Source organism: Myodes glareolus, chromosome 3 (assembly GCF_982192425.1).
Source record: "Myodes glareolus chromosome 3, mMyoGla1.1, whole genome shotgun sequence".
NCBI lineage: Eukaryota > Metazoa > Chordata > Mammalia > Rodentia > Cricetidae > Myodes > Myodes glareolus.
The window spans coordinates 29,265,080-29,286,908 of record NC_142028.1 but is presented as its reverse complement, the minus strand read 5'-3'; the positions used below and the strand labels follow the sequence as shown (position 1 = coordinate 29,286,908).

The 21,829-nt window shown below is 43.5% G+C and overlaps 1 protein-coding gene across 2 annotated transcripts in view; it reads left to right on the top strand.

Moving 5' to 3' along the window:
- The window catches only part of LOC125407030 (alpha-2-macroglobulin), a 47,098-nt gene extending 38,254 nt beyond the window's left edge, over positions 1-8,844 (top strand). For both annotated transcript variants that reach the window (XM_087904280.1, XM_087904281.1), the window contains 8 exons: positions 1,727-1,950; positions 4,048-4,266; positions 4,423-4,550; positions 5,379-5,469; positions 6,296-6,364; positions 7,784-7,886; positions 8,315-8,356; positions 8,702-8,844. In XM_087904280.1, coding sequence (XP_087760406.1) covers positions 1,727-1,950; positions 4,048-4,266; positions 4,423-4,550; positions 5,379-5,469; positions 6,296-6,364; positions 7,784-7,886; positions 8,315-8,356; positions 8,702-8,718 — 893 coding nt within the window. In that variant the 3' untranslated portion in view covers positions 8,719-8,844. The remainder of the gene's footprint in view (positions 1-1,726; positions 1,951-4,047; positions 4,267-4,422; positions 4,551-5,378; positions 5,470-6,295; positions 6,365-7,783; positions 7,887-8,314; positions 8,357-8,701) is intronic.
- Positions 8,845-21,829: the final 12,985 nt, after the last annotated feature.

The window sequence follows — 21,829 nt, the reverse complement described above, 5'->3', positions numbered from 1 at the left end:
TTCTCCTGCCAACATTCCGGGCACCAAAAAATTCACAGTAGATTGTCCCTACCCTGCATCTTGTGACCCCTGTCCTCTCCGCCACCTGCTGTCTGTCATCTAGTTACCTACGTATTCCATATGATTTTTTTAATCTATGATTTTAAAAATGAAATCACACATCAAAAAATAAGAAGCATCAAAGAATAAGAAGAGCTTGAAGCTCAGCCTTGGAGACTCACTCCAAAGAAACTATCTGTGTGACTCTGGGTAAGCTTCTTCTGTAAACAGGGATAAGGTTTGCCTTGCAGGGTTGTTGCATTAAGTGAATAATAAATGTAGACACTTAGTGGAATGTGTGGCACATGGTAAGTGTTATAGAAATACCAGCTGCCATTTCTTATTACTAAGACTTCAGTCCCCAATCCACATCTGACCCTTCCTTGGTGACCTCATGAGAAAGTTCTGGTATTTTGTCTCATTACAGAATTCAGTCATGTTGACCAATCTTTTTATTTTCATATGTTTTTTACATACATCACAGTTTATGTAAGAAGTTAAAGAAAAAATATAATACACATACTCAATAACATTAAACTTATCCTCTTTGATAGTGTTATTAAATGTTCTTAATATGCTGAGAAATACTTCAGATAATACAAAGGCCATAAAGAATAGTTAGAAAATACTGGGTAACTCATTCCCAGAATAAGAAATAAAGTATTCCCAATGCACACAAAAATTCCATGTTTAATTTCCATCTTTAGAGGTTAACATTATCTTGAGTTCATTATTACAATACATACATGTGTATTTGTTGCATTTGTCCATAAGTAATACATTAATCTTATAAAGTTTTCATCTTTGCATCTGCAGTAGCATATATGTTGGTATTTCTTCAGCTTCTTTTCTGTTTAATTTTTAAGTTTAAGATTATGCAAATAAACCTCCCTATCAACACCTGTAGCTTTAGCTTGTGAATTGTCACTCCTATTTATTTTTGAGACAAAAATCTTGCTAGGTAGCCTAAGTTAGCCTCAAATTCACAATCCTCCTGCCTCTGTCTCCCAAGTCCTGGAGTGACAGATGTGTGCCACTATGTCAGACCCGTTGTTGAACAACCGCAGTGGATACACGGGTGCCTGTCTCTCTGTACATGCCAGCTTCTCCAAGCTATTCTTCTAGAATCGTAATGACTCACTATACACCTGACACTTTTTGCTCTGCTGAATGTTGCCAAGTTGCTCGCCAGCATAAACTCACTTTGCACAGCAGTCCTCGCCAGTTCCGTCCCTTAAACAGGCACGTCTGCTTTGGGTATTTTAAAGACGATAAGAGTTCTTGCAATCTAATGAGTATAATCTTCTGCTATTTCATATGCTCTGGGACATTCACAAGAGACTTCTCGGGAAAAGTTTTATTAGATATCCACTACAGCGTAGTCAAGCTCAAGATCACATCATAAACAGACTACCCACGGCCAGTGAGAAAACTTTCTCCCAGGGCACAACTGCAGTGGCTGTTTTAAGTCACAAGTAGTTAAGGGTCCTGTGACTCTACCAACAGGCCCTGCCAATATTGACGGGACTGAAATATCCAGTTCACACTGATACCAAAGGGAGCATATTTCTCTAAGGTTTGAAAGATTACATCTGAAGTGCAGTCCTCACTTCAGCTCTGCCCTGGTTACTTTCAAACAGCGATATAAATATTTAGTCACTGATGGATATCTTTTTCTCGCCTCCAGACATTTCCATCCACTGGGCCAGTCCTCAGAAACCCATGGTGCCAGAGGGTCTTTGGTACCAACCTCAGGCTCCCTCTGCTGAGGTCGAGATGAGTGCCTACGTGCTCCTGGCCTATCTCACGGCCCAGCCTGCTCCCATCCACGAGGAACTGATTGCTGCGATGCTCATTGTCAAGTGGCTCACGAAGCAGCAGAATTCGCACGGTGGCTTCTCCTCCACTCAGGTCAGATATTGGCCAGAACCTTTCACTTCACCTTCAAATGGCCAAAGACTTGCTAACTATGAACTCTCATGAGAACAAAAGAGTGCTCATGAAGGATTATAATATACAAAGATAATGGGGAGAAATGCTAGAAAAGTATTCTTGGCCGACGGCACCCCACTCCATCCCTGCATTCCCATGGTCTCCTAGTTTCAATAAAAAATCCACGTGCCTACAACAGTCCTAGGGCACTAGAAGAAGGAAGGGGAAATTACCTGTTATTCTTCTTGCAGGCAGAGGCTCTCTTTTGAACTGTTAATGGGAACCCTAACTCAACAGTCTCTCCTTACAGATGTGTCCATGGGTAGGTCTATGTTTAAACTAGACAGTTTTGATGTTCCCCAGACACCTCTTGGTACACAAAAATATGTGTGCTAGGAACATAATGGACTGTCTTTACCCATCCAGTCTCTCAAGCAAAACTATGTATTCCTGCATCTAACAATTCGTCAGCACGCGCCCAGCAAGAAGCTTCATTTTCAGAGAAAGTAGATGTTAGCATACATCTTCTCTAAGAGAAAAGAGGATGTGGAGAAATACAATCTTGCCCTTTTCAATTCCATTAAAAATAAGGTTATTTTTCCCACAAGAATGAAAAAAATATTTGATTAAACATCATTTTCACTGATTTCTTAGAAATGTATCATTTACATGTGCCCTCCCAGCTCAGAGTCAATGGCATTGAGAATATAGCATGTCAAGGAGGAAGTGAACACAGGTGGTATTCTGACGAAAAGGGGGAGCCAAGTAAGAAGAACATCACAGCAGGGGGATGTTCCTAATAAGCTCCCTGCTTCCTGTGGAGAAACTGAGGCCTGACTCTGAGCAGGTATAAAAGACTGTGGCTCCTCATCAGCACAGGAGAAGTTTAATTTGGAAAGGGAACCAGACAAAGCTCTGACTGGGGCACAGCAGATAGGATCCTAACGGTCCATAGGGCTTCCGTAAGTAAAGAACGGATGCTAATAAAGCATTCCATTCCCATTTACATACAATTTCTACATCCCATATCACACACCTTTATATAGGGAGACAGAGAGAGATCCGTTTACTGTAGAGCACATAACCCAAGGCATTTTGTGATGTTATTATCCCATTATCCACCGAGAAGCTTTGATCAGTCTTTAACGCTTAAATAAATGAAGAGAATACAAAACTAGGAAACCTAAAACCCTGTGACTGCTAGCAAGACTTTGGAAAATCAGAGTTTTCCTATCTATATTAGCACTCCTTTCATTCCATAACAAAATATCAGAGAGTCATCCCACAACGGACGGAGGCTGATTTAGCTTCCAGGTTTTGATACTGAAAGCCCAGAGGACAAGCAAATGTGAAATAAGGCTCTGGTGCAGACTGCCCTGCCTGCCGGCTTCCTCACCTTGTGGAGAGTCGCAGTCCAGGGAACATATGTGGGAAGGCGATACTCTGTTTTAAAACAGGAAGCCAGAGATCTGTGTAGGCCAGCGTTGTTCTTTTTATAGCAATGAACTAGCAAGAACGCCCTTGGATTCCCACCAGAACATAATCCCTCCCAGGAGCAATGCAGCCAGTGCATTAAGGTCCTCTGTATTAGTTATGATCCTGTTTCTATGATATAACACTATTATCAAGGAGACTGAGAGAAGGAAGGGTTTATTTGGCTTATGGTCCCGGAAGGATAAGAACCTGTCATGGCAAGGAAGTCTGTCAGCAAGGGGCGGACATGGTAGCAGGAACCGGACACTGAGAACTCACTTTTAATGTCAAACATAGACCGGGGAGCAACGAGGTCATAATGCAAGGCTTTCAACTCTCAAAATCCACCCCAATGGTATTCTTTCCTCCAACAGGGCCACACCAAGTAAAATTCCCCCCAAACAGTATCACCAACAGGGGAACAGACACATGTTCAAATATGGGAGCCTCTGTGGGGCATTTTCATGCAAACCAGAACAGCCTCCTACTTGCTTTGGTCTCCCTCCAATGGCACTGCCATGGAGAGTAAGCTTCAGACGTGGGAGCAACAGATCGCTTCCAAACAAAACAATCCTTGAGTGAGTGGTGCCATTCCTCTTTCAGGACACAGTGGTAGCTCTCCATGCTTTGTCCAAATATGGAGCCACTACTTTCACAAGAGCTAAGAAAGATGTGCAAGTGATCATCAGTTCTCCAAATTTATTTTCTACAAAATTCCAAGTGAACAATGACAACCAATTATTACTGCAGACGGTCAAGTTGCCGACCGTGCCTGAGGATTACACCGCAAAGGTGACAGGAAAAGGATGTGTGTACCTCCAGGTGAGACTTGGGCTGAAGAGAAGGGTCCCTGGAATGGTTCTCCCTGTAAAATCATAACCCAGCAAGCAAATGACCAAGTCGGAGAAAGAGTCAAGGCAGCTGAGGGGAATTTCGAGGAAAGGACCAAAACTGATTCCTTTCTTAAATGTTTCGTAGACATCCGTGAAATACAATATCCTCCCAGGAAAGCAGAAGTCCCCGTTTGCTTTACGGGTACAGACTCTACCTCAGATGAGTGATGATTGCAAAGTTTACACCAGCTTCCAGATCCTACTTAACATCAGGTAAGACTCATTTTTATAATTCAAGGTCAGGGGGAACAACCCATCTTCTTATTGGAGCTTCTCACTCAGCAGAACTGTTGGATAATAAATATTTGGATCTGTTTTAAGAATAAAGTATTCTTTTAAGTTGGTAAAATTGAGTTTCTCAGCAATAGAGCTTATGTTGCCTGTCCTCTACCTTCAGAAGTTAATTCCCTCAAATAATTACTTACTTCTGATAATAAATAAACAAACAATATCGCCTTTGTCTTTAACTTGAATTCCTTCTATATGATGAAATTTTATATTAATCTTGGTCTTCACAGAAGAAAAAATTCTTGGAAGATTTAAATAAAAGAAAGTAGTGACTCTTCCATTGTAATTCTGCTGTCAATAAGTAAATCCAGTCATATATAGTATACTATACATAGTGTACTATGTTTGGAAAACAGCATACATATCCACAGCAATAGTCAAGTGGCCACAGGACTTACAAAAACTATCCACAGGACCCTTGTGAGTTGACTGACTGCTCTACTTAGGGAACTGTGGAGATAAAGTGTAAATAACAAAATCCCAGTATAGATTGGGGCCTCAAGGGCATGTCACCAGTCAAACTTCCTTAAAACATAGGACAGGTGAGTTCACAAACTTGAAGTTCCAATTCCAGACCTGGTCTCTATGGATTAACTAAGTTCTAAACAAATTCTAACACAGAGCAGGCTTTTCAGGGTCCTTGGAAAATCTTATGTATACTTTGTAGAACCATGGAATAGTCAACATATAGACATAGAAAAAGAATATTAAATAATACAGGAAAACCTAAGTCTTCCTTCCCTTGATCTTCAGCTACACTGGCAGCCATTCTGACTCCAACATGGCAATTGTTGATGTGAAGATGGTGTCTGGCTTCATCCCCTTGAAACCAACAGTGAAGATGGTATGTTCATGATAAGCCCAAGATAGCTATTTTGCATCTGCAGACTGAGATAATATTTACTAAAATACTATTATATTACGTGTTAAAGAGTTATTCCTTCTCCAAATGATGTGTGTTTGTGCACGTTGTGTGTGTTTAGACATCATGGCTACCAGGGAAACTTATAAACATGTTATCTTTTCCTCTCTTTATTTTCTTATTTTAATTCAAATATAGTTGTGTATTTTTCCTTGCCCTTTCTTTCTTCCAACCTCCCCACATTTCCTTTTTACTCTCTCTCAAATTCATGGCTTCTTTTTTTTGCTGTCCTTGCATTTGTGTGTGTATATGTGGCAGAAAAGCAGATATGGGGCTCACCCCTGAGAAAGATCTATTGTCATTTTCAACAGTTGTCTAATTGCAGAGATCTTAGACTCTGAAGGAGGCAAAGCACAAAAATATCAGCTAGTGAAATAACAAGAAAGTGACAGATCATAAACTTCTGTGTAACAGAAGTTAAGTGGAAATGAGATTGTTTGAGGTTAGAAGAAAAAAACAAGGAAAAAATCTCCTTTATGAATAAATAAAATGTTATTTGAACCTTGAAAAATGAGTAACTCTCCTTTCTCTATCTACATCATCTCTACAAGTGCACCATATGCCATACTAATAACATGCCCTTCGTCCAAGTTCCCTTTCATTTTTACTTTTACTTTTTTGTTTATAGGGGACCTTTGAAGGACTTTTACCCTCAGGGTATTTTGATGATAAAACAATTTAATTTTCCCTGGATTCCCCAGGGGTTACACCTATTTGTTAACATTTGTGGCATCTCTATTTTCTTCAGCTTGAGAGCATTGTGAATGTGAGCCGGACAGAAGTCAGCAATAACCATGTCTTGATTTACTTGGATAAGGTGAGTGCCCTGACTAATGCAAATCACAGCAACCCTGAAGGAACTGTCTGGAAAGGGAGCATTTGTATTTTAGAGTCATCACCTCAATGCTAGAGACATGTGACTTCCAGCATTACAGTGAGCGCCCTCTCCTTGGAGCTATTTCACCCGAGATTATGAGTAGAGATGCCACACTAGACTACTGGGTATGAATACTTCCAGGCACCTGTAAGACATTCTCCATAACAGTTTTCATTATGTCAGCCAGTGAGCTTGGAGATGCTGGATAGTGTCGGGAAGTAGTTATTGTGATCAATCATCATCATCATCATCATCATCATCATCATCATCATCATCACCAGAGTAGAGGAGAAGATGCCATCAATCTCAGCTGACACTTGGACCACACAATCGTAAAACACCAGTGATGTGGGAGGTCCTTCTGTCTATGTGTTGCTTTCATTGGTTGAATAAAGAAACTGCCTTGGCCTGATAGGGCAGAACTTAGGTAGGTGGAGAAGACACAACTAAATTCTGGAAGAAAGAAGCCCGGTCAGACATGCTAGATCTTTCCTGGTAAGCCACAACATTGTGGTGAACACAGATTAATAGAAATGGGTTAAATCAAGATGTGAGAGTTAGCCAATAGGAGGTTAGAGCTAATGGGCCAGGCAGTGTTTAAATGAATACAATTTCTGTGTAGTTATTTCGGGTGTAAGCTAGCTGGGTGGCCAGGACAAAGGGACCCTCTCTCCATCAACACACCAGTCCACCCATGGACTAATAATTGAAAAGATGGGTGCAACAGCACAGCTATGTAAACCTCTATTGATAGGAATTTCCATTGACAAAGCAGCAGTGGCTCATCCTTTATAGACTTTTTTGGGTCTCTATCTGCATTTTTATAGGATGGGAAGACAAAATTGTACTAAACCTCTGAAATGTAAAAGATGATGTAATAGGTAGTCAACAGAAAAGGAGTACACACATGTGCACACACACCACAAACAGAGCCATGCACTGGCATTGATTAAGATAGGGGTTCTCAACCTGTGGGTCACAATCCATTTGGGGGTCGCCTATCAAATATCCTGCATATCAGATATTTACATTATGACTTATTATAGTAGCAGAATTACAGTAATGAAGTAACAATGGAATAATTGTATGTTTGGGGGTCACTATAACCTGAAGAACTGTATTAAAGGGTTACAACATTAAAAAGGTTGAGAGTCACTGGACTGAGGCCTGTGTAGTGATGAAGTTATGTTGCATATATAAGAAGTAATTTTTCTCATTTGCTCTGAGGGCTTTCTACACCATGCACCATGCTGTTAGCAGATAAAGCCTCCACCCCCAATCCCAATTAACACTTATCTGTAATAGTCAAAGGGAGAAGAAATCTCCCAGGAAAGTCATTGAGTTCTTTTTGATTTCCAGGTGTCAAGTGAGAAGATAAACTTGTTGTTCACGGTTCAGCAAGATATTCCAATAAAAGACCTGAAGCCTGCCATAGTGAAAGTCTACGATTACTATGAGAAAGGTGAGTGTGAGCCGCCCAAGTAGATATCCAACTCCCAATCACAGAACTTAGAAAGGTGTTGGGTGACCCGTTAGGACTGGCATCTCATCACTTAGTGCTGTCTCCACCAGGTTGGATACTTGACTTTTCATCTCCTTACTTCTATAGGAGAAAGCACATTTTAAGTGTATCAATCAGCAAAACAAAATAGCTGCACAGTTAACTTTCTGTCAGATAAACAATTGTGGGGCTATCCGAGTTTAAGGATGTACAACAATAGCCTGTCAAAAATCTGGAATAAAAGGAAAATGTGGCTCATTGTCCCTGGAAGGATGCTCCAGGCAGCGAGCAGGGCACCAGGGGAATGACCTGGGCACTTCTGATGCAATTGCAGATGCTCATCGTGACATCACATAATGGTGTTTGTTTCCATTTTCCCTTTCTCTCAGATGAGTTTGCAGTCGCACAGTACAGTGCTCCTTGCAGCAAAGGTAACTAGTTCACACTCCTTTACAGGATCGCCAGAATTCTTCTGGCCTGTCTCCCGAATTTCATTCTCCAAAAAGTTTTATGTAAACATTCTTCTTAAGAATTATTTTGCTTATATCAAATACTATTATAGAAAAACATGTGTGTTGGAGAGGCCCGATGCCTCTTCAACCCTCAGCTAGTTTGCAGCACTGCTTTCTGGGTAAATTATCTATAATGGGTCTCGTTTTCTACTGTCTCCATTGCACTATCTTGGACACTATGCTGTTTGTGCTTACAGGCAGGTGTATAGTTTGCTTATGGAAACTCAAGCCCACCTTAATTTTCTTTTCGTTTTACTGCTACAGGTTATGAAAACGCCTGAGGATTCATGAATAAAAAATGTTTTACTGGAGCCCTGTTCTTAGGACTTCATAAGAAAAGCAGTGTTTTTGTATTTCTAGATATTTGATAAATAAAACATTTTTCATATCTATTAGTCACCGTTCCTTCAGTCATTTTTTAAATTTCCATGCATCCAGATCTAATACGCAATAAAAACTAATAAAAATCAAGAACAGAAGGAATTCACGATACCAAACAGTGATACAGTGATATTGGTTTGAGTAGGCTTCATGGGGTGGGGATGGCGCAAAAAGTATTGGATCAAAGCTAGGAGAAAGTAAAACATGTTTGGTTGTAGGAATGCCTTAAGGAAGAGCCAAAGAGTATGTTTTTATGAGCTAAGAAAATATTCACTTGATCGGAAATACAAAATTGGATATGTTTTATTGGAAAATAGCTTCACTGCTTGGGGTTTACATGTTCCATGAAAGGATAAACTCTGCCAAGGGGTAGTGAGAGTGACCCAACTTTGACACTCAGATTCCACCACGGATGACTTCTGAGACTAAAGCTGTGATCCGTACAGATGCGAGCATCTCAGGAGGAAGATTATCTGTGACTCAAAGTCTAGCTCGGGGTGGGGGTGGGGTTGCTGAAGTGCCTGCAGACTGGGTCATCGAGTCAGAGTGAAAGGCCGGAGACAGCATCAAGGGGACATCAGACACAGAAAGCAGAACCCTCATGTGATCTAGTCTCCCATGCCCCACTCCTTCCCTTCCTTATTTTATTTTTCTTGCATTCGATATTTAAATCACACTTTATGTGATGGCGTACACAGAAGATCCCTGAGATTTGTGAGGGAAAGCCGAAGGAAATTGAAGACAGAAGAATCCAGAGGGAAGACACTGGAGGCAATCCTGGCCACCCTAGCCTCCATTTGGCATGAAAGTGGCAGGGTTTACTCTGTCAGGAGGTAAGTGGAGGTGGTATAAGCTGACACCATGGAAGGACTTTGAAATGTAATCAATCCTTAATTCTGTTTTCTGGGTAAACACACAAAAAAGAGGCAGACATGTTTTGTGGTAAATTATACCATGAGCGCCTCACAGCTCTAGTCCCTTCCTCTTTGTCTGTGAGGGACTCATAATGTGTTTTCAGAGAGTGTCATGAATTAGGTCGGCACGATAAATAACCAGGCCAGCTCAAGGATAACAATTATATTTTTAATGGTTATAAGAGGAAACTCATGCTACAAGAGTGGGAGGTCCGACTTCCTATCTGTCCAGCGGTAGTCATGCAGAGAGAGAGAGGGAGGGTAGGCATCTGGTTCCTTCCAGTTTTTCTACCTGGGCTCCAGGTAGCCACGCCTTGACTAGATGTGATTGGTTGACAGAGTTTCCCCATCAAGAGAGTGCTTGTGGCAATTCATTAGCTGTCACACCCAGTACAAAAATGCCAACTGTTTGCTTCACATCTGCAAAGCACGAGATTATTTCATAGCCTATACTGCAGTAAGCATAGCTACATATGTTTTAAAGCCAGACACAGAAAGACAAATATCACAGAGGGGAGGAGGGATTTCCTCCTTCTCTGCTCACGACTGCTGTGATACTCTATCTTCCATTTAAGCCATTTTATCGATGAGGCTTCATATTAAAATTTCTTTTTGTTTGATTTACTCAGCTGTTCATATGCAAAATTTCAATTTTATTATTTCCAGAATTTCTGCCTCTTAATTGCACTCCTCTTTTATGTACTGTACTGTCTTCCTTATTTCATTTAGCTGTTATTGCAGTCAGAAAGCTGAAGTAAGGGAGGCCACCCACCTCAGGCCAGTCTGTACCATATGGCAAGAACTCAGAGACGGAGAAGGAAGGAGGGAAAGAGGGGGATGGAGGGAGGGAGCAAAAAGCTTGCTGTAAATCTCGAGGAACAAAAGCAACAAGACAAAAGGGGGCAGAGACCAAAGAAAGAAAACACCATGAACACTGGGCTCATCAGTGAGTTGATCAGCATACAAGCAGGGATTCTGGGGTACCCATAACATAGAGAACTGCCAGGAAACTTCTCCCTTCTCTGTCTTCAACCAAAGCAGCTGCAGAAGGCCATTTTGAAGTCACTGATACTCAATAACTCTGCATTTCTAGAGTTGAAGGTTCATTCCCCCTCCTTGCACTGCCAATTCTGGGAAGCTAGGGCATAGAGACAGATTTTGAACTTTGTCCAAGAGAAAAACAAACATGCAGAATAGGAAACTAGTACTGTTTTATATTGCTATTTTTTTATTAAGAATGTTTCTTGCTTATTCTTTGGAAATTTCATATATGTGTACAGTGTTTCTGATCCTATTCACTTACAATTCTCGTTTTTTACTCCCCTTCCCATCTCTCCAGCACATCTCCACCCAACCTCCATGTTCTCTTCATTTTTTATGGCCACTGAATCCAGTTAATACTGTCTGTATGCACTTAGGTATGGAATCGTCTACCTGAGCAGAGGCAATCTACCTCAGGCTTCTACCTGAGCAGTGGTTATGTCCCCGAAGAAAAATGACTCCTTATTCCTAACAGCCATCAACTACCAACACCTCCTTATATAGAGGAGAGCCTCATAAGCCCCTCCCCTCCCCATCCTGGAACGTTGCCTCACTTGATCTTCTGAAGTTCTCGTGTTCATAACCACAACTGCCATAGGTTCACGAGTGCAGTGGGTATGTCATGTACAGAAGACAATATTTCTCGGGACTCCTCCTGCCTTTTGCTGTAAGTAGACACCATGACCACAGAAATTCTTACAAAAGAAAACATTTAATTGGGGCTGGATTACGGGTTGAGAGCTTTAGTCCGATCTCATTATGGTGGAACATAGCAACATACAGGCAGGCATGGGGCTGGAGGAGGAGTTGAGATCAAGTTCTACATCTTGATCCACAGGCAAGAGGAAGTGAGCTGTGTGCTACACTGAACATAGTTCGAGCATAGGAGGCCTCAAAGACCACCCCCAGAGTGGCACACTTCCTCCAACAAGGCCATACCTACTGCAGCAGAGTCATAATTCAAATAATGCCACTCCTTACAGAGGTCATTTTATTTTAAGCCACCATATTTTACTCCCTGGCTCCCATAGACTTGTAACCATATCATAATGCAAAAATGCATTCAGTCCAACTTCCAAAGTCCCCATAGTCTATAACACCTCAAATTTATTTAAAAGTCTAAAGTTCAAAGTCTCTTCTGAAATTCATGTAATCAATTAACTGTAATCCGCTGTAAAATCAAAACCAAAAAGCAGATCACATACTTCCAACATATAATGACACAGTATATACATTACCTTTCCAAAATGAAGGAAAAGGAGGATAATGAGAAAATACTGGACCAAAGCAAGACAAAAAACCAGCTGTGCAATCTCCAAACTCTGCATCTCCATGTCTGACTGATGTCACAATGCTCTTCAAATCTCCAACTCCTTTCAGATTTGTTGACTGCAACTCACTTCTTTCTATTGAGCTGGTTCCACTCCCTGTTATCAGTTTTCCATGGCAGGTATCCCAGGACTCTGGCATGTCTAACATCTTGGGTTATTCAAAAACAATCCGGGTTCACCTTCACAGTTTCACACATTGGCCTCTCTAGACCACTATTCAGGGACACTCCTGACACATGCCTGGCCTAAGCAGCTCTCCTTAGTCATGGAGGAAGATTCCATAATCCCTTTCTTCTGTCCTTGACTCTAAAGCCAGAACTATGTGACTGAAACTTCCAAGTTCTTCTGTTTCCTGGGGCTAGAATATGGTCCCCTCATTCAATTACATCTTCACTACCTTTCTGTCGTCAATGATTTCCTCCACTGCCTAAGCTTCACTGTCCTTGAACTTGCTCTGTAGACCACACTGGCCTCAGACTCAAAGATCTACCTGTCTCTGCCTCTGGAGTGCTAGGATTAAAGACATGAACCATCACACCTGGATCTAAGCTTTTCTTTAATTCCTTTTCACAAGTTGGAAGCTTAGCTGTGTGGGGTCTTGCCCTAAGGTCACCACTCCCTTTATTCCATTTCTTTATCTCCTTGAACAAAGGGCTTAGCTCCATTCCACTTCCTGGTGCCCTTTTTCTCCTCAAATTATACATTTTGTAATTTTCCTTGTTCAGCTTGCCCCCTTTCATTATAAATCTTTATAAGAGTCAACACTAGTAAGCACACGACAGAGTCTACACTAGGCTGTTTTGAGATTTCCTTTGCCAATGCAATTTATCGAAAACTTTTCACTCTACCCTCAGGCAAACTTTTCAGAGAAGGGCAAAAAGCAGTCATATCTTCACTAAAATATCACAAGAATGATCTCTAGGCAACACACTAAAGTTCTCTGAAATTTCTTGAGCCAGGCACCCACAATTCAAATCACCTTCAGCATCACCATCTTCTACGCTTCTACTAAGATGGTCCACTAAGTAACGTTTAAAGTATTCCACTGTTTTCCTAACCCTAAGTCCCCCCAAAACATGGTCAGGCCTATCACAGCAACACTCTTGTTCCTGGCACCACCCTCTATCTTAGGGTTTCTATTGCTGTGAAGAGACTCCATGACCACAGCATCTCATAAAGGAAGACATTTCATAGGGCTGGTTTGCAGTTTCAGAGGTTGGGTACATTATCATCATGGTAGGACATGATGGCATGCAGATAGACATGGTGTTGGAGAAGGAGCTGAGAGTTCAACTTCTTGATCCATAAGCAGCAGGAAGTGAACTGATGCCACACTGAGCATAGTTTGAGCATATGAGCCCTCAAAACCCACCCTCGCAGTGGCAGACTTCCTCCAACAAGGCCATACCTACTCCCCAAAGCCACACTTCCTAATAACATCACTCCCTGTGGGAGACATTTTCTTTCAAACCACCACACCTTCTCATCCCCTAGCGCTTACATTTCCTCCACTCCTTTACCCCCCTCTTCAATGATGTTTCCCAAGCATTGGAGGGAGGGAGTTGATATCGCTGACCCACTTTAGAACTAAACACTCGACAGTCACTTATTATCTGCACATTGCCCAGTCATGAGTGTCTTGCAATAATCACTGATTGCTATAAAATAAGTAAATAAATAAAAAGTTGGGCAGTGGTGGCACATACCTCTACTACCAGCACTTGGGAGGCAGAGGCAGGTGGATCTCTGTGAGTTCCAGGCCAGCCTGGTCTACAAAAGCGAGTTCCAGGACAGGCTCCAAAGCTACAGAGAAACTTTGCCTCAAAAAAACAAACAAAAGAAGAGGAGGAGGAGGAAGAAGAGGAGAGGGAGGAGGAGAAAAAGGGGGGAGGAGAAGTAGCTTCTCCAACAAAGGTTAACAGCAGCAATAATCTATGGGTATAAACATTGATATTTTGTTAATGTGTCCATTAAAAAACAAACAGTAGTAGGTTCTGTTAGGATTCTGCATTATACTGGCCCTGCTACAGCCCGTTCCTCAGCCTTTCTGTCACATGTCTCCTCTCCTGTCTCCTCCACTGGAGCCGCCTTGCACACTATTGAGGCTGCACATTGGGCCACTGCACACTCAGAATCACTGACACTTTTCCAGTGGCTACCAGTGGCACAGTAGCTACCAGTGGCACAGTAGCAAGATGCACATGGCACAGGGCAACCCAGTTCCGCAGCCGCTGTCCCCCGAGGAGACTCAGCACACAGTCCCAGGAGTAGATCAGGGGTGAACTGTTGCTGCCCCTCAGGATCTGCAAGCAACCACAGAGCTCTCAGAAAGCGACCATGGTCAACACCTGGCCCTGGGACAGGAGTGAGGACCCTCAGCTACTGCTGGTCAACTGTATTTCCTTCCCCTTATCCCTGCCCTTCCCTAATAAACTCCTATGTGGATTTGCTGAGCCCTGTAGTTTATTTCTTATGGCCGCAGAAACAACAGATTCACCTCTAGGCCCCATAATCTTCCTAGGCACATACTTTTGACCAGTTTATAGTACCAAACATGAGTCTCAATCACAACCAGAAAACAACTGGTTACCCCCATAACAGTGACACCACCATTACAGCAGTAGGTACCTCTTACCTGGAAGGTCAAAATTGTAGAATGCAAGGTTCGCCAGTGGTCAATTCTCCTGCAGAGGCCCACATAGATTCTTCTGGCACTGTGAAAGCTATCCCTTTTACATCATCATATTGCTCCTTTATTTGTAGAGTAAAAGAGGTCAGCCAAAGAAATACACCACGACCCTGAAACCAGAGCCAACAACAAAAACAAAACCCACACATTGGCCCTAAATATGAGTCAGTGAAGGAAAGCCTGAGTCAGTGAAGGAAATGCATTGTGGCCCTGAAACCATATCTGAAAGGTTAAAAACAGCCAGTGAAAGAAACATATTTTGGCCCTTAACCCAGAGCCAAAGAAACACACTCTGCCCCTGACCAACTCAGCATGAAACCCTGAGCATGAAATCAGTCAATCCCTGAGCACAAAATCCAGCCAGTCTTTGAGTTTGTCCAAGTTCAGGTATTGGAATACAACCAGTTCCCACCCTGAAAAATCTTCACTCTGGAAAAACTCCTATAACAAGCCCCTGTACCTGTTCAGTTGGCAGCTGCCTTTTTTTCACCCTGGTAGAGGTAGCCATTCTTCTGGATTCCTCCCTCCCAATAAATAAAATAAATGAATGTGTTTTGGGTGAAGACCTGTTTTCACTGGAGTGTAGTGGAGCAGAAAAGTAACAACTTTCACCAGCTCAGGAACAAATTGTTGGATTTCTGCAGGGGTCTTCCCCTTAGCAGAACAAAGGAGAGAAACAATGGATGTCTCTTCTGGGAAACTCCCTTAAGGGAGCAGAGCAGAGAAGCAAGGGATATCTCTGCTGGGAAACTCTCTTGGCAGAGTGGAGTAGAACTGAGCTGTCCTGAAAGACGCTAAAAGCCTCTCAGCATTACACACCTCTCTCTCGGAGATGGGACAGTCGCCCACACACAAATGTTGGACTTTGCATCTCCCTGTGTTCCTGTTATGTTCTCCAAACATAACTCTATTGAGGCAAGACAAACCACAGAGGTTGACTCAGTTCCTAATGTATTGATTTAGTCACTGGAACAAGGTCAGGATGACCCACCAATGCTCTCCTTTACCTCACCTGATCACGCAACTATTCTCCTGCCCTGGCACAGACCAATCACTGCTAGTAGCCCTTTGAATATGCCAATCCAATTAGTTGGAAAACAACCCTCAGGCTCCCCCTTTGTTTCTATGGCTTTTTTTGCTTTAAAAGATGAGCTATAACAGCAATCGATGTCCTTCTCATTCCAAACCTGAAGGGCCCTGTCATGACAGAATAAAAATCCCCTTGCTTTTGCATCAACTGTAGTTGTGTGTGTGTGGTGTCTGGATCAGCTCCTCCCTGGAGCTTGGACTCCTGAGTCCAACAGTAACACCTCTCTCAGAGAAGAGCAGGATTGCTACATTCCTGCAAGGAAACCATCTCCCTTGGGAACACAGTTACAGATACAGCTTTGCTTTTGACAGCCAGGATACCGCTCCCTTCAGAGCTGTAACACTTACACTATTGGCAATCAACAAATTCTAGGAAAAGAGCAAAGCATGGTCTCCAGCTATGCTCCCAGGGTAGCCCACCAGGCTTTGATGACTATTTCCAAATTTAGAACCATGCAGATAGTTCTGATCAAACTCTGCGAGACACAATAAGGAAAAAAAAAAATCTTGTAAATAAAAGCAAGAGATTTTTAGGTAGAGGGAAACTGTTAGGAGTGGGAAGGAACTGAGAAAAGGATCAAAACACAGTGTAGATACATATAAAATTCTGAAAGAACAAAATTTACTAGTGAAAATGAAAACTATATACAAAAATCAATCACTATGTATCATATCAATCACTATGTATCATATCAATCACTATGTATCATATCAATCACTACGTATCATTGCTATGAATACAGTACTCACCACTTAAGCTCTAATCATATTAGATAGTAAAAGAACAATGATAGGATATGGTATGCATCAAGACACTAGTTACAATGTACATGTTTGAAAAGAACAAAAGATTAATGATTATTATTAGATTGATATAGGGAAAAATCTTAGAGAGAAAAGTAAATGTTATCCCAGGCTCAGCATCCATCTTTGGAATCCCCCTCCCCTGAAGTTTGACCCCTCCCCAGGAAAGGTCAAGATCACTCCCACAGGCTATTTAAACAGCTCCCCAGAAAATAAAGACGGTGGTCTTCCTGCTTCTTTGGTGGTCCTGTCAGCTTCCCGTTTCCCCCTCGGGGCTAACTAAACCTGGATATCTTTTAGTTGGGCAGGAGTCCAACTAAACCTGGATATCTTTTAATTTGGTCTGATTGGGATTATTTGCATCAGCAGAGAAGCTCGTTTTAGGAAATATTCCTAACATTTTGGAGGTCCCACTGAGAGGGTTGTTTTTCCCAGGGGTTCAAGGCCACGTGTTAGAAACACCCTTATCGCCCATGCTCTCCACCAGGACAACAATCAGCTTCCAGACTAGATCGACTTCATCTCAGTGAGTTTCCCCCCCCCCCTTTTTTTTCTCTATGCCAGTAGGGTAGGGGATCCATTCATGTCGATTTTGTTGATTTGGGGGCTTTCTATTGAAGTCACAATCGCACCATGAAACCCTCACCCAAGTGGCTAAGCCGAGTTTAGCTGAAGTGAAGATTGTGTGGCCAGGGACGACTACCATTTAGTTTTCATCACAGCCCCATTTTGGCTCAAGGATTGTCCCAGTGAACACACTGTAACAGACTTGAACCCCATAATTGGGCTTAGACTTTTAAAATGGGCGCTTGCAATTTGAAGCCAGGTCCATTATCACCCCTGGGCTGCCGCCTACAAAATCTGTATAAATCAGGACTGCCAGATACAATCTGTCCCGCAAGGCTAATTTCTCTAAGCACTAAGATTTGACCTCAATATGACCTTGACAATAGGATGCAATGGCCACCAGAGGGAACTCTTGAGTTTACCAGAGGGAACTCTTGAGTTTCCAGTACCTAGAAAAATTTTGCCAGAGTGGGGATGAATGGACAGAACTCTCATATGTCCATCTTGCTGCCCGCCCCCCCACCCCCCCTACCCCCGGTAGCCAACATCTTACAGCACCGGTTCTGGTCGCCAGGATCACAGTGCCTCCAAATTCCCAACCATCTGGGGATTGGGACCCTGATAGCTCCACCACTGACCATGCAGCCAGAGGCACTGGCCCCTCCCCCACTCCCTCAAATTCTTATTACTCAAGCCCCTCCTGTGGAACAACATTTTCCACATTCCTCCCCTTACCCAGCTCCACCTACTCCCTCCTCAGTCAAACCAAAAGTTCAAGTTCAACTTTCTCTCTACCCACTTTCCTCCCCTCCCCTCCCTCCTACCCCATCTCCCTACCCCCCATTCACGCCTCAACCTACTTCTTGGTCCCCCCTCTACACGCTGGACTAACCCCTCCTAACCCTCCCCTGTCTCCTCTCACACCAGATCACCATAACCCTGTCCTTCTCTGCCCTCTCAGGGAGGTAGCTGGAGCCGGTGGCATTATTAAAGTTCATGTTTCCTTCTCTCTTCCAGATCTTTCTCAAATAGAAAAGTGGCTGGGTTTCTTTTCTGCTAATCCTTCTGTTTATATTAAGGAGTTTCGCTATCTGTCCCAGCCTACGATCTAACCTGGCATGACTACTATGTCATCCAGGCCTCTACTCTCACTGCTGAAGAGCGAAGTAGAATTCAGGCAACAACTAGACAGTACACAGACCAGACCCACCTAGTAGACAGTACAGTCCCTGTGGGGGAAGTGGCCGCGCCAGTCACAGAACCACACTGGCCAAAATAACCAACAGAGGTGGACATCATGGTCCATGCCTTCTTCAGGGAATGGAGATGGTATCAGAAAAAGTAGCTAATTTTGACAAACTTCGAGAGATCACACAGCTAGCTGACCAAAACCCTGCCATTTTTTTAAACCGATTACAAGGGACCATGGTCCAATATACTAGACTGGACCCAGCCTCCCCAGCGGGAACCACATGGTTCTGACTACCCATTTTATTTCTCAGTCAGCCCTAGATATAAGAAAAAAGTTTAAAACGGCTGAGGAAGATCTCCAAACCACCATATAGGAATTGGTGGAAATGGCCTTTAAAGTTTATAATGCCCAAGAAGAAACAGCTGAGTCCTCCTGACAAGAGGCTGCAAAAGGCACAGAGGCTTTAAGCCTATTATCACCTGTCTCTCGTGTCAAGGACTTATCATTCCTATCGACTCACCCTGCAACACTCCAATTCTTCCTGTGCGTAAGCCCTCTGGCACTTACCACTTGATTCAAGACCTCTGCCTCATAAATGGGACAGTTATTCCAGTTTACCCTCTGGTTAACAGACATATAATCTCCTGTCTAATGTCCCTCCTACCACCTTCTACTTTACTGATCTGGACCTAAAAGATGCCTTCTTTACTGTCCCTTTACACTCTGACTCTACTTCCTCTATGCCTTCACCTTGGAGGACCCTGACTCCCGGTCCTCCAGACAGATTATGTGAACTGTTATCCCTCAGGGCTTTCAGGACAGCCCCCATTTCTTTGGCCAAGCTCTGGCTCAAGATCTCTCCAACATTGACCCAGGTCCTCCTAGCACGCTCCTCCAGTACATTGATGATCTTCTTCTCTGCAGTCTTACATTGTCTCTGTCCCAACAGGCCACCTCTGTGCTCCTAAACTTCCTCTGATCCCTGGAATATCGAATCTCACCAACCAAGGCTCAGCTGTGCTCTCCTACAGTGGTATATTTGGGTGTTCAACTTAGCCCGGGGTCTAAGATCCTCACCTCTGACAGGGTTCAGACCCTGCAGGATTTATAGTCCCCAACCACAGGGACTCAGATCCTCTCATTTTGGGGCCTGCTAGGGTTCTTCTGCCATTGGATCCCTAACTTTGCCATTACAGCCAAGCCTCTGTACCAGGCAGCCAGAGAGACCCCCACGGGGCCTCTCACCCACCCGGCCATTGTCTACCGCCACTTCTCTCTACTGTGAGATGCCCTTCTACTAGTCCCTGCTCTTGCTCTTCCAGACCCCACGAAACCTTACCATCTCTATACAGATGAGAGGTCAGTAGTGGCCAAGGGAGTTCTAACCCAACTGGCTGGGCCTTCAAATTGGGCCATCGCCTTTTTATACAAACAGCTGGACCTTGCCATCTGTGGACGGTGACCATGTCTGCGTGTCCTGGTGGCAGCAGCTGCACTCACTGGGAGGCTTTCAAGATCATCTTGTCTGGGTCAATCACACCATATTCCACCCACTGCCTCTCAGACCTTCTGAGACCTCTCTCTCTCTCTCTCTCTCTCTCTCTCTCTCTCTCTCTCTCCCTCCCTCCCTCCCTCTCTCTCTCTCTCTCTCTCTTTGGGCCTTCATGAGTCCAGGTTTTTTTCAATTACTGTTTCTAGAAAAACCGCAAATTATTTTGGCCTTCAGTCCTGCCCGAAACCCCACAGCTCTCCTTCCTGCTCCCCCCCCTCTCTGGTATCTCCTCTCACTCATACCCAGAGGCTGTAGAGACTTTAACCTCACTCTGGCTGGGTCTTCTAAACCAGCCACTTACAGATCCCCAACTTGCCCTGTTTATTGATGGAATAAATAGATAAATAATAATAAATAGATGAATCAGGAAACCTTCAGGCAGCATATGCAATGGTCACTTCCACTAACACAGTTGAAGCAACCTGCCTGCCCATGAGAACCTCTTCACAAAAGGCCAAATTAATTGCCTTGGCTAATATCTATACTGACTCTAAGTATAGCTTCTTAATAGCCCATACTTATTCTGCACTCTGGAAGGAAAGGGGCTTCCTTACTATCGAGGACACTCCCACAGTTAACGGGCCCCTTATAGCCAACCTCTTGGAGGCCCTCCAGCTCCCTGCAGAAGTAACCATTATTCACTGCAGGGGACACCATTCCTCTAAGAACCCAGTAGCCTTTGGCAATGCCAAGGTGGATTCAGTGGCCCGGGATTGGCCTCCAGCTCCTCTGATTCCACAGAACATATTTTATTCTTAACTCCCTCCTATCAGCCCTGCTACCAACTCAAAAAGAGGGACGAGCTCATAAAAAGTGGGACCACAAAAACAGAGGATGAATGATTCTACTTGAATAACCGTCTCATCCTTCCTCAAGGCCAGGCATTGTTGATCATTTCAGATATCCCCCAGACCTTACACATAGGCCCCAAAGCTTTGTTCCACTTCTTAGAGCCGCTCTTTGACCCCACCCATCTCTGAGATGGTATTTCACAGGTTCACTCCTCTTGTCAGACTGGTGCCCAGGCCAATCCACAGGGAGCTCTATACATACATCAGTCTCTATATCAGCTTCACGGACACCAACTGGGTGAAGATTGGCAGGTTGATTTCACCCATAAGCCTACTCATAAAAAACTCCATTATCTCTTAATACTTGTTGACATCTTTACAGGATGAATAGAAGCGTTTCTGGCCTCCAGAGAAACCACAGATGTGGTGACTCAGATACTCCTGGACCACAACATTCCTCGGTTTGGCATTCCACAGGCCTTCCAGAAGGACAATGGACCAGCCTTCACTTCCAGGGTCATGGAGCTTATATCAGAAGCTCCTGGAAGTTCCACAGCCCCTACCATCCACAATCCTCGGGAAAGGTGGAGAGGGCCAATGGACTCATCAAGCAATAACTAATCAAACTCTCCATTGAACTCAGGTTATCTTGGCCCTTCGTTCTCCCCATTGCCCTTACTCTCCTCAGGGCCACCCTATGTTCCCCTACAGGCCTGAGATCTTTGAAGCTCCTTTATAGTAGGCCCTTTCTCCTTAACCATTATCTCCCAGCCCAAACTCCTGCAGTGGTGGGGTACCTACTCTACCTCTCCCTTCTGAGGTCCCTTCTCCATTCACATGCTGATAGTTTTATCCCTGCCCCCATACCAGTGGATCCTAATGCCCCTAAACCTGCCCCACTCTCCCCAGTGGGCAAAGTGCTCTGTAGGAAAAGGGCCTCCTTGTTTGGCCTGGCTGCCCGGCTAGCTTAGCCCCAAAACAACCACACAGAAACTGTATTAATTAAATCATTGCTTGTCCCATTAGCTCTAACTTCTTATT